The sequence below is a fragment of the Diceros bicornis genome, chromosome 37 (assembly GCF_020826845.1).
Source record: "Diceros bicornis minor isolate mBicDic1 chromosome 37, mDicBic1.mat.cur, whole genome shotgun sequence".
NCBI lineage: Eukaryota > Metazoa > Chordata > Mammalia > Perissodactyla > Rhinocerotidae > Diceros > Diceros bicornis.
Window position 1 is genome coordinate 5,038,126 of NC_080776.1, and position 13,951 is coordinate 5,052,076.

The following is a 13,951-nucleotide window of genomic DNA, read 5'->3' on the forward strand; positions in this document are numbered from 1 at the left end:
ATTTTCTAAAGTATTAACACTTGTTATGCGAGTATAATGTTATATAACTATATACGATATTGGTTCTCAAAGAAAATAAACCATAAAAATTCCTAAGATAATATATGAAAGCTAATTATAACACATTATATTCTACCTTTTTGGCTTTGTAAGTAATTTATTTCTACTTTGGGAATTTGGACGATTTGAACTTCTCAGGATAATTGGTTTAAAGTTATAACAGTATGAAGATACTGAACCAAAATAACACAGGCAGGGGAGATCCTGAGAGACTGCCAAAGTGTTTCAACATATTTGTATGTTAAATTTATGAAATTTCAATTCATATGGGGAAATTTTGCATTCTGTGAAAAGGGATTAATAGCATGCATTAATTCTGCAAATAGGTATTTGAAATTCAACTTGCTGAATGCAATAGCAATAGTAAGGACTAAATAGGGCTTAACTGTAAAGCTTTTACAAATTTGCTTAGTTCCAAAATATTCAGTGAATGTCCTGTAACAATCAGGGGACATGATGATGACCCTCGATCCTTAATATCTCATTTTGTAGTCTTATCTGTAATGTCTCTTCTAGCCTTAAATGGTCTAGGACTAATAAATCCTAGGTAGTGAATGAGAGTAGATGAAGCTTTTCGAGTAAACCTCTTCTCCTGACTGACTTCTCTCCAGCCACATTGGCCTTCTTGTTATTCCAGAAAAACACGAGGCAAACTCCTGCCTTGAGACATTTGCTCTAGCTTTTCCTTCTTCCTAGAATGCTTTTTCTCCAGATGTCTGCTTGTCTAACTCCCTTCCCGACTTCTGTCTTTGTTCAAACCTTACTTTCTGAGTGTGGTCAAACCACATCACTCTACTTGATAATCTGATTTGCTCTCAGCCCCTCAATCCCAAAACTTATGATATTCCTTACCCTGCCTGCCTTTTCTTCTTTTCATATTACCTATTATCTTCTAACACACTTTATACTTTTTTTAAGTGTCTATTCCCTCTGTCTCCCCCTATCACGCAAGGTCAGTGAAAACAAAGTACTTTGTTTTATTTATTGACATATCCTAAGCACCTAGAATTGTGCCTGACATATATTAATTGCTCAAAAATATTTGTTGAATGAGTACATTATTGAATTAAATCTGAATTTCAATCCATAACAAGAACTACAAACAATATTCTGGATATAACTTTCTCCAGTTCTTTTACAGAATTTGGGTTATTTCCTAAGATAGTTAAGAGTGCCCTTTGAACATTGGTGTCAAAATGAGAAGTCCCACATGTAAATCCCCTTTGTAATGTGTTATGAGCCCATTTTTCCTGGAATCATTTAAACTGAAGCTTTGGAAATTTTTGTAGTTAATTTTAGCTATTGTTGGCAAAAGAAGACCTAAATGGGTAGGTGTGAACTATGGTTTTCACAAGACCAATGCTTCTTTTGTGTTAACAAATACTACTATACATGTTTTACAACATTTTTATATATGTAATGATATTAATGCCAAACTGTGAAAATTCAAGAATTAAAAACAAAAAAGAAAAAAGAGCCCCACACCCCCAGCAGTGGTGGAAATGATGTGCTGAAAACAAGAACCTTCTCTAAGGGCTTCACTGGTTGACCCCATGGCTTGAAATCTATGCTAACTGCAAAATGGAGTCATTTAGCGCAAGTTCCCTACCAGCTCATTGGTGCAAAGGTGAGGACAGTAGAATTTCAGTGTAGACACTGGTGGCACGATCACCAGCATAGCCCTGTCTGATCCTGAATGGTAGCTGATAGCAAAAGCTAATGTTTTCTATCATGAGAATATATTAATTTTATTATCAGACTAAAACATTCCTTTGAAACAAATAAAATTAATTATCCTTCAATTTCCTTTCACATATTAAATGGAATTTGATTTTATGTCTGCTTTGTCTTCTAGGGTAAATGCGAGCAGTCACTTTATGGTCATATGCATTCTATCAATGATGCCACCTTCAGTCCTAGGGTGAGTTCAGTTCTCCCATAAATTTTTTTAATTCTTCATATGTGCAAAGTCATTTTAACGAAACAAAGTCCCAGGGGAAATGGTAAGTTAACAGGGTGAGGAGGAGAACAAATTTGGGAATTAATTATGACAACTGAAAAAATATATAGATAGTAGAGTGTTGCAGAAGGTAAAACAAACACATAAAACACAGTGATAGAAACAATGAGGAATTCTCCTATTGTACTTAACTCCACTTAAACACATTTCTTAAAGCTTCTTGTCTAATTTGGGCTTCAAGAAAGTAAGTGGGATATAGACTTGTAAACATTAATGTAGAATCATAGAAATAACGAAAATGCTTGAGAGGAAACCCAAGGAAAAAAAAACCCTTAAAGAAACAGGGATTTTCTTCAGGTTAAAACAGAGCAACCTTGATTTAACAGCTTTTCAATTCCTCAAGGAAAGGTTTCAAATATGTCTTTCTTCATATAAACTGATGACATAGCAAAAGTGTTTATACACAACTTGGGGTATTCAGATATCAGGATGATTTCACCAACGATGAAGATTGTTAAACATCGCTTTGAGTTGCTAAGCTAATTAGGGTTGTCTTTAAAACAGCTCAGGTAGTAATTATGGAAGGATGATTTAAGTTTGTTCCTTCTCAGATGAAAGCTATTTGACTAGATAGATGACCTCTTAAGTCTTTTCAAACTCTATGATTTAATTATATCTAACATTTTAATTTGTCTCTAAGTTCCCAGTAGGGTGTGAATCTTATATTCCATATCCCTCTTCTTTTCCAATTAGCTAAAAAAGAAATCTGATGGATTACCTACTTCTAACTTCACAATGACAGCATAGTCAAAATTCTGTTACTATCATGCTGTTATTATTTTTTTAGAAAGAGGAAAAATGCTCACTAAAAATTATTTCTGCTAAAGAAACATTTACTCCAACTGAAATTGTGGTGGTGTCACAATCAGTCCTGGAATGTTAACGATGGGCTCAACTACAATTATATTTTAATGAATTCATCTTAGTAAGGAATTTCCATTTAATTTACTCTATTGAGCTAATATATTATGGATTAGTTCTAGATACCGAGTAAAATTTTATATCTAGCTGAATATAGAGCCATTTAAGCACTGTGGACCCATATGATATAGGACATTTATGCTAAAAATCTATTAAGTGGCCTACAGCTTCACATACCCTAGGAAAATTAAATGGAAGCTGAAATGAAGTAAACTAATATTTTTGTAAGTCAGGCATTTTATTTTGGTAGGCAATAACATAGCTGAAATAAACACGCTATTTAACATTCCAAATAGTAAAATTAATAAATATGGAAATAGCCAAATTAGATTTATTGAATTGGCAATCAAGAGAGACAGACATTAATTATACATATTTCAAAGGCAAGATGATGAAGATGAGGTCCAGTTTTCCAACATCAAAGTAGCTTACCTGTTTTTGTTTACACACTTTTTTCATACCAAACAGACTGTTATAACACTGTTCTAAATCAACATCCCAAAGCCTCTGAATTTTTCCATTAATTTGTCTCTTCTTTGTTGTAAATATTTAATAAGTATTTAAGAAAATGATATTTTGTTATCATGACTACTACTCCTAAGTGAAATTTTCCGGTCATGTATGTCAATTGTTTTGAAAACTGTTTTAGTTCACGTACCTGCTAAGGGATGTCAAGAGGTTGGGAGGCAGAGTGACTGAAAGAGTATAGAGACTTGCAGGAATTTAGTCTCAACTCATTGATCGTTGAACAAAATTGGAAGACTGTGTAGGATCGAAGATAATTCCAGTAGTTCTGGGGTTCTGACTAGCTCATGAAAGAGAAGACTTCAGACCTGCCTCAAGTCCTGTTCTCACTTCTTCTAATTGATCTTTGTATTAATTCAAATATTGTTATTATGATTTGTTTAATGTAGAGGTGTGTATCTTTACTGCAACTAATTATATAAAATATGGATATTCTGATTCCAAAATGAGTGAATAGTATACAGCCTTAATAGAAGACAAGTCAAATTCTAACTTGTTTCCCATCTGTGTAATTCCATGGAAACTATAGCTGCCATCACTAGGAGTGAAGGAAGGTGAAGACTATCAGTTTTATCTTTACAGCAGTTGGAAGTTTTAAATCGATAAGAGGGAAAGGGGTTTAATAGGAATTTGCAGCAAGGACAACACCTACCGCCCCTGTGTTGGCCTTGAGTCATATGGAGGATAAGAGAAATAATTTCCTGTTTTAGAGAACTAGAAGGAAAGTGGTAATCATGGGTAATGCTCAGGTCACAATTTAAGCCAAGAAGGTGAAGGAAGTGTTTAGAGGAGAGAGTGGCATTATTGGGGAATTGACTCATCATGTATATGGATCACTAGAGAATGGAGTAGAAGGGTATGTAAGAGACCAGAAGAGTAATGGAATCAGATTAAGGGACAAACAGAGATCTTTGGAGATAAGAGTCTAAGTAATAAGGGAAAACATGCTGGCTTGGATGTCTGTCAATAATGAAAATAAATATAACTATTACTTACATTATGTATGTCAAAATGGCCGTAGAATCAAAATGAAAACATCAAAAAGTCAGCTACTCAAAAAAAATGATGGTATGGAAAAGAGGTTAAGTCCACTCTGTATTTCCTATCTTTAAGTATCTTACCCTGCACTTCCTACCTATAGGTGTCGGAGGCTAGGGATCAGGGTTGTTTGATAAGAAATTGATCCAGGAGCTGTGGTCTAAGTCAGCTTCAGTTCAAAGGTCATTGAGGAAAGAAAAGGTTTTCGGAATTAAGTCGGGGATCATGGATCAAATGAGATGTTTTACACTCAAAATATGCCAGAATCCCACTGATTCCCTAAGGCAGATTCACTGCTGTGAACAGATTCATTGCTGACTCCCAGTCACTCTCCCTCATTCTTTGCAGACTAGAGTTCCTGAAATCACTGTCTTGCCCTGCACATATGGCCCATATAGCACTCTGACCACTTACTTCCTTGACCACTTTTCCTCCAACACCCTTTTTGTCCTCAGCTACATAATCCTGCTGTCAACTCTGAATACTTTGTCATTCACCGTAAATGCATCACCTCTAAGAACTCAATTCCAAGCACTGCTTTCCTGAACATATCTGTCTTTCCAGCTCTTGAGTAAACCCAGTACAACAATGCTTCCACTTCATTGAGAGCTCTCATCAGCCAAAATCTTACTCCCCATCTTATCACCCCTTCTGCCTTTACTTATCATTTTACCCCAGCTTAGTTTCCTCTGCTGCCATTCTAGCAATTCCATTGCAAAGGACTTGAGTTCAACATGACCTCATTCCCCCTGCAATGCTTACTTGGCAAATCTGCATTCTTTGGCCTGTACTAGAACAGATTAAAAAATTCCAGAGGAAGGGCCGGCCTGGTGGCACAAGCGGTTAAGTGCGTGCGCTCCGCTGCGGTGGCCCAGGGTTCGCCGGTTCGGATCCCGGGCGTGCACTGACGCACCGCTTGTCAAGCCATGCTGTGGCGGTGTCCCATATAAAGTAGAGGAAGATGGGCATGGATGTTAGCCCAGGGCCAGTCTTCCTCAGAAAAAAAAGAGGAGAATTGGCAGATGTTAGCTCAGGGCCAATCTTCCTCACACTAAAAAAAAATTCTGCAGGGAATGATACAATTTAATGTTTTTTATTTAAATTAACTTTAAATTTATGACTCCAAAGTACAAATGGCTACTAATTATTGGTCAACATTTAAACTATATTTCTCTGATGTGTTCACTTCTCTATTCACTTGGTTGTTTTATACCTTCTTCTTAAATATCCTCACACTCATTTCCCTCTCCTCCACAAACTCTCTTCTTATATCCTTGACTCATTCTTTAATGAGAAAATAGAAGCCATCAAAGAATATATCTCATATCTTCCTATTACTACATCTCTAAATGTATGAGCATCTCCAGGCATCTTCCGTGTCTCCCTCCAGTAATCGTGGAAGGAGTAGATCAGCTTCTAAGGCATTTTCATATTTCAGGCTGTACTGTAAATCTCATTGTTTCACTCCTTTCGTAAGTTTACATTTTCAGTTATTCTTTGTCTTTACCTTGCTACCAGATTATTTCTGTCTGTGTATAAACATGTTCCAAAATTTTCTGTATTTAACCATTTTGACATTCCATCTCTCAATCACTTTGCTGTCTTGCTTTTCTTACTTTCATATACTCTTGATTTCTTCTGTAAATTTGGACTCTTTTAAAATTGCCCTTAGTTCCAAATATATGAAATATATATATATATATGGAAAATTTGAGGGCTCTCTTAGAACTGATGATTTATAATTTGATTACATAATTCTCAGAAAAATAACTTGTATGATGTCAATTTTGGAGATTTAGTAGGACTTGCTTGTGGCCTTGCAAATAATCATTTTTTTAAATGTCCTATGTGGGCTTAGAAAGAATGCATGTTCTGTTTTGGGGCATCCAGTTTTGTATCTAAGATAAAGATTGCTATAACCATAATTATAGTGCAAATCATGTAAAATCTGATTTTTGCCTGTTTAATCTTTCACATTATGAGAGAAGAATGTTAAAATCTTTCAGCGTTATTATGGATTTTCAATTAGCTTTAAAAAAAGCCTTATTATGGATTTTCACATTTTTTAATTTCAGGTGCCATTTTGCTCTTTATAGAGACTAAATTGTTAGTTGCATATAAGTTTATGACTTATATCTTCCTCATGAATGCTTCTTTAGAGATTCATGTAATTTCCCTCTTTGGCACAATTAAAACATTTTGCCTTAAATTGTTTATTTTGATTGTATTTACATGATATATCTTTTTTCATCCCTCAATTTCCTTCCTTCTTTATGGTTTCATTTATTTCTCTTATAAGCCGTATATACTGTTTTACTTTGTGCTTTTAATAAAATCTAAGTCTTTTAATAGCTGACTTTAATTTGTTTACATTTATTTTAATTTTTAATATATTTGGGCTCTCTTTTACCATTTTATTTTGTTTATTCTATTGATTATGTAATTTCCTTGCTTTTTTCCTTCTTGTCTTTTATGTCTATTTTTAATAGTTGCCCTTCTGTTGCTAACATGCATACATTTTATTTCTCTAAAATGTCTACAGTTAAATAATACTGCTATTCTCCCCAGAACACTGCAAAGAACTTAAAACACCCAAACTCTTTTCTAAACTTTACTTTTCCATATTCCATGTTATTTTTATTTTTCATTTTGGTCCCACCTTAAAGTTTGTCATGTAAACAGTTGGTATTTATTAGAACTACCAATATATTTTATTATTTCTTTGCCTATAATTGACTTATTTATTTTTTCTCCATCTTTCAGAGCTTCATTTTCTTGTTGCTGAAGAATATTCTCTGGTAATTCTTTCAGGGAGGTTGAAACTTTCTTGGACTGTCTGTATTTTATTTTCATTCTGATATTCCATTTTCTTCTGGAACTATTTTTGCCAATAAAATTCTACTCTCAATGTAGTAGTTGATCCTATGTAGGTAATCTGTCTGACATTTCTCTCTGATACAGTTTAATATATTTGACACTTTATTTTCAATATTTCTATAATGTGTCTACATGTGGATTTGTCTTCTTTTTGTCTTTCTCAAAACTTGATGTGCTTCCTCAGTATTAGCACACTTGTCTTGCTGCAATTCTGGAAAATCTTCAGCCATTATTTCTTTAAATATTGTTGCTTGTCAGTTGCCCCTCGTTTCTCTTCTAGACTCTCCTTTTATGGTTATACGGCAACTTTTTGTTCAATTCTCCAATATTTTTAACTTCTCTTTATATTTTCTATGCTTTAGTTCTCTACGCTGCATTCTGATGGACGTCTTAAGATTTGCCTTATAATTCACTAAATTTTATTTGGCTGAACCTAGTTTACTACTTAATCCTTTTATTGAGTTTTATATTTCTATTACTACATTTATCATTTATAGAATTTCTCATTCTTTTCAAATTTGCCTGTCCTTGTTTCATTATGTTTTGTTGAGTTCAAATATATATTAATTTTTTTTTTCTTTTCCTTTTTCATCCATAATTTCTTTGAATTTTGAATGGCAGTGTTATTTCTGCATTATGTTATTCCTCCATGTTGCCCAGAAATCTCCACTATCATTTTCTCCTCGACCATTCAACTATAAATTCCAAGTTAACAACTCCACTGAAACTGCTCTTGATTTTTATATTGTTACATCCAATGACTATTCCTCCATTATTATCAGACTTGACGTTCCATAATCACAATACTCTTCTTGCATTCTGAGAGGTAAAATCTCCATGGTCACTGCTTCTCAATCTACTGTGGACCCTCCTTTGCTATTAATCTGTATCAAGACTCAATCTTAAATCCTGTTCTATAGCAGATTCTCTTCTTACATCCTCTCATTCAAACCTGTGACTTTTAATTTCATCTACACATGATAGTTTCCAAGTAAATCCCTCTCTGACCTCCAGATTCACCATTAGCTATTTTGCATCTCAGCCTAAATATCTATGAAATATCTCATTTTAATATGTTAAAAATGAAACTCTTGCTTTTCCTTCATCCTAACTGATTCTTTCCCTATCTTATCATCTTAGTCAATGTCGCCCTATTCATCTCAACGCAGAAGCAAGAGGATTACTCATAGTTCACAATTGTCTTGGTGTTTTTTGTCTTTTTACTTTTTTAAAGAAATCTCCCTACACTAGAATGCAGTGGAAATGAATGAGAAAAAGGAAATTTTAAATCTTTTGTGACTCAATATTTCCAACATCAAATATGGTTTAATTTGCATATTTAATAAACAAAAATGTGAAAACAGAGTTGAAACAGAGTGAAAACAGAGTTCTGAACAAATGAAAGCACAAGGATTTCATTACAGCATTGTATCATTGCATCTTATTTATTTTAACTTTACTGGTTTTCCAAATTCTGTAGACATTGAATTGCAAACTAAACTCATTTAATTCTCAGGATAGATTATTTGCTCCTTAGAAATGTTTTATAGCATCATAGTGTCCCATGACTTTGGAGCACTAGGAAGTTACCTAATTTCAGTTATACTTGTCTCCTCTTAGTACCCTTTGGATTCTGGCTTAGCCATTCACAAGATATATAATCTTGAGCAAATCATTCATTTCTTCTGTAACAATGAATGATAAAAAGAACACTTAGTGTTAGATAATACATATAATGTATTTAATGTAATACCTGGCAATTAGAAAATGCTATTGCTACCTCTCTTACTCCTACCACTCCCATTATTATTATTATTACTATTATGTTCGTTTCTAGTCATTTGTGTTCAAATAAGTAAAAGTAAATAAAAGAACGCACACTCACACACCAATATATAAGATGAATTTCTTGTATCTCATAATTTAGTTTCATTTAACATAATATCGATGTTATAAACATAAAGTTGTGGTATATATTTTGCACTTTAACAAAAGTAAAAAAAATGGAATTCTAAAGTTATTCTGGATAAGAAACTATGCAATTGTATTAAACAAGCTAAATCTTACAAAAAAATGATTATAAGCCTCAGTAGGAGTATTTTGTCTTTTTCATATCAGAATATACCATTTAATAATTAGGCATTTAAGTTTTAAATTTAATCTGAGATGGGTTAATCGCTTTTTCTAAATTGCCAGTGTGTGGACATAAATGCGTTAATTCACATTATCTTTTCCTTAAATCATAAATAAATAAATGCTTGCAATTGCCAACCTAGAAAAGTTATCCTCCTCACATCATTTCAGCAAAAGAAGCTCAATTTCTGATTTCCTGAATTTCGTTTGTTATCCAAGCTCAAACAGAAAGTACTTAGTATCAATCTCTGGCCATTTTACGTAAGGAAATATAAACAACACTTAGCTCATGCAACCATTGATCCTCTGAAGGACAAATGATGTCAGGTGGTGTTTATACACCAAGAAAATTTCAATTTTGTTTACTTCTTCAGCAATCCAACTTGATGTCAACTACCATTTAGCGAGCCAATAATATTGATAGTTGATGTCAGTTCTTATTCATTACAGCACTTAGATGATGCATAACTCAAAACTTTTAGATGTGTGGTGAAAAACACAAAAGCAGATTCTGTCTATCTGGGGAAACCGGCAACAAAAGAATAGAAAATTAAGGGAAATGTAACATGCCGTTTTTATTTTATATAATATCTGAATTATTTCAATGCTTCTACATATTAAAAATTAATTTTTATCTTTTAAATGAATCCCATACTGTATGATATTCTTAAACTAAATCTTTTATGGAATAACCCTCTTGCCCCAACACTTTGCAAATAAAATAATTTCTGCTAGAAAAATGTGACATTTAAAAAAAAGCAAAGGAATAAAAAGAGTTTGTATAAGCATACAATCAAAAATTAATTAGAAAATTATTTTTAAGTGTACTAAATTGAGAGAGGTCTTCTCCTTCTAGTTCTACTTTGTTTTATTCTTAGAAATTTAACACTGTAAAAGACAAAGAAGAAATAATACATTTAAGATCATTTCACCCTATCTCCAAAGTTTAACCTTCAGTAACTTCTACAGTGGAGAGAGATAATTTCATGCACTTGTAATTTTGTTGATGGTTCCATGAAAATTAGAAGCAACGTGATTATGTCATATTTCTTGACACTTCCTCTTTCACTATATAATTATAAAACTAATAGTTTGTTTTTCTATATATGCATCATTTGAATGACTTAAAATTTTTTGGCATATATGAAAAATTCAGTAATGGAATTTCTACTCAGCAACTCTACTGAGCACCTACCATGTCCTGGACACTGCTCTAAATTTTGAGGGCTCACCAACAAACAATACTAAGTTCTGCCCTTGTGGACCTCATATTCTGGCACGAACCAGAGGCAGTAAATAAGCAAATAAATGAGTAGTCTCAATAATAGTAAGTGTTATTTAACTAAAATAAATTACTATAAAAAAGAGTAATGAAGTGAAAGTTGGGGCTTACAATGGAACGGTCAGGAAGGAGCTCTCTGAGAGAATGACATTTAAGAAAACCATGCAATGATCTTAAGAGAACTCAAGTAGAGACAACAGCAAAGGCCAAATTCTGAGGTGGCAGAAGTGTGGCATAACGGAGTAACAGGACACATGGAGTGGACTAGGATTAGGTTAAGCAGGTGGAATATCTTATGTCTAACAGATAACTGTTAGATTAGATTGTTCTTATTTGTTAAGTGTGGGATGGTTGAAACCACTTTAGAATAACCTCATACCATCATCTACGGCTTCTAAACAGTTTATTTATACAAAAATGTCCCAACAATGAAAAGTGAAACAGATTGTTTTAGCTGAGTAATATCTTAACTTTTTTTTACTCCATAGCTCTTGGCACAGTTCTTGGTACAAAAATTAATCAATAAATATTCATTGATTAGGAAATATCAGAAAGTCACTACAGGTCAGAACTCAAGGGGTGTTTAAGTGGACATAGTTAGGACAATGTTTGCTATGACACATTTATTTTATACTGTTGATCTTAAAATATTATTTTAAAATTTAATGCACTTTGCTGGCATCCCATGTTTGTTTTGAGCATATAGCTGCCAAAAATAGTTCCAAATACATTTACTATGTTTATAAGAAATAATATCACTGCTCAGAATATTTGGCCACTTAGGCAAGCAGTCTTCCAATGCAATGAAGTTTCATTTAAACAGTTTTCACAGTACAAAAATGTTGTAAATAATGTCAAAATATCAATATAAAATTATACATTTCTCCCAGGTCATGATTTCTTGTAATCAGTCCAATCTTGCATGTGATTTTAAAAGTTTGAAAAACTGCATGTATGATAAACAGCATGAGGTTTTTTTGTTTTGTTTTGTTTTTTGCAGAGAAAGATCCACCCTGAGCTAACATCTGTTGCCAATCCTCCTCTTTTTTTTTTTTCCTCCCTAAAGCCCCAGTGCATGGATGTATATCCTAGTTGTTAAGTCTAGTTCCTCTAGGTGAGCCACTGCCACAGCATGGCAACTGACAGATGGGTGGTGTGGCTCTGCAACTGGGAAGTGAACCAGGGCTACCGAAGCAGTGAGCACTGAATTTTAACCACTAGGCCATCAGAGCTGACTCCAGCTTGAGTTTTTTAAGAGATCATTTTACATATGGGGATAATGTCTAACACATCATATATTATCCCTGAATCACATAATTAGAGCAAAAAGAATTGTTACACCAGTTTACTCATAAGCATAATTATAAGAAAACTTGATTTTCCTCTTTAATGTAGTTTTCCCCAGTTAATTATGTGTTCCCAGGTGAATGTGACCCTGTGAATCCATACTTCAAGAAGTGACTGCTAGTTAACATGCAAAACTAGAGGCAGAGCAGGAGACTCTGCCCTTCCTCTTCAAAAGATTTAATTTGTATAGCCAGAGTGGCCCTGCAGGGAAAATGTTTTAAACGTTACATCTCCCAGCAGATGGCCTGGAATTTCCTGTGGCAGGTTTCACAGTGGTCTTGGGGCACAGCCTGTCAATCACCACCAGGATCCACCTTTCACCCCACCCCATTTCGATGGCTGTATTAAGAAACACAACAGTTTTCTGACTAAAGGAATTTAAGCTGCTATATTTAGATTGCATTCAGAAACCTAAATGTATTATATTTTTCCTAAAATATTCAAGGTTTCATACTCATTTTTTTTTTGGTAAGAATTTGCAAATGTCCCTGACTTGTACGTGGGTGGTAGTGAAGCAAAAGAACCTTTTGTTTCTAATTTAAATACTGGTTGCCTCTAGATCTTTTTCTTCACCTGAGCTGGAGAAAATTAAGACCACAAAGAATCTTAAATATAGACTCTGTTTCTTTTTGATGGGGCTTAATGTTGGAATTGACCAAAGACATTCAAAATTTTCTCTTCTTAGACTGAGAGTTAGAGTTTCTCCATAGAAATAGTTGGGTTTTAGTTTACATAATCAAATACAAAATTACAAAAGAAACCAAGTCATTAAATTATGGATTACTTCCCTGTTATGTTATGTTTTGCAAACCTCAAAATGGTAAAAATATACTGTGCCTTTTTGGGATTGCAACTTATCTTTCTCCAAAGAGTATTTTATGGATACGATTCCACATCTTCAAGGAAATGATTGTTTCTCTAGTGAAAAAAATCTAAAGTTTCTAAAAAATTCTAAGCAAACAGAAGCACAGCCTAGTAAAGCAATAGTTCTTAGAAAGGCTATGAATTTTAGTTAAATATATATAGTGCCACCATCTAATATGTTTTTATGAATCAAACTGTAGTTTTGAGGTTATTTATTCAGTCACTTCAATATGGTAACAGCCAAATATAGCCTATCTTCATAAACATGAACCCTAGTAATGTAACATTGCGATGACACAAGCCTATTCATAAATTATTACTTTTGTGTATATAGTGGAACTACCCCGAATTTATGCAACTGTACTTATGTACATATTAAGAGAAAAAAAAATTCATGCAGGTTTTTGCAGCAATGTTATTGCAGTGGACACTATATTAATCATTAATAATTGGCTACTTTAAATGAGGCTCCTACCAAATGGATTAACACCTTAGGTTGCTATCCCAATAAATAAAACAGATTTAATGAAATTTGTGTGGATCGACATGTAATATCTTCTGCAACGATTAAAGAGCAAAAGGACAAAGAGGAAAAGAACTGTTATTAAGAACAGTAGTTAACATGTTGCTACCATCTTTGCTGGATGATTTGTTTTATTTCACCATGAAGTGTTAAAAATACATATTTTTTTTCCTCCCCAAAGCCCCAGTCCGTAGTTGTACATTCTAGTTGTAAGTTCTTCTTGTTCTTCTATGTGAACCACCACCACAACATGGCTACTGACAGACGAGCAGTATGGTTCCGCGTGCCCAGGAACTGAACCTGGGTCACCGGAGTGGAGCGTGCCGAACTTGAACCACTAGGCCATCAGGGCTGGCTCAAA

The 13,951-nt window shown here is 33.8% G+C and overlaps 1 protein-coding gene across 4 annotated transcripts in view; it reads left to right on the top strand.

The window, feature by feature from the left end:
• Positions 1-13,951, top strand: part of LOC131398997 (sperm-associated antigen 16 protein-like) — a 598,225-nt gene that overhangs the window by 313,146 nt on the left and 271,128 nt on the right. For 3 of the 4 annotated variants that reach the window (XM_058532944.1, XM_058532947.1, XM_058532946.1), the window contains exon 5: positions 1,916-1,981. The exons of the other annotated variant lie outside the window; for it this stretch is intronic. In XM_058532944.1, coding sequence (XP_058388927.1) covers positions 1,916-1,981 — 66 coding nt within the window. The remainder of the gene's footprint in view (positions 1-1,915; positions 1,982-13,951) is intronic. 4 annotated transcript variants of the gene reach the window in all.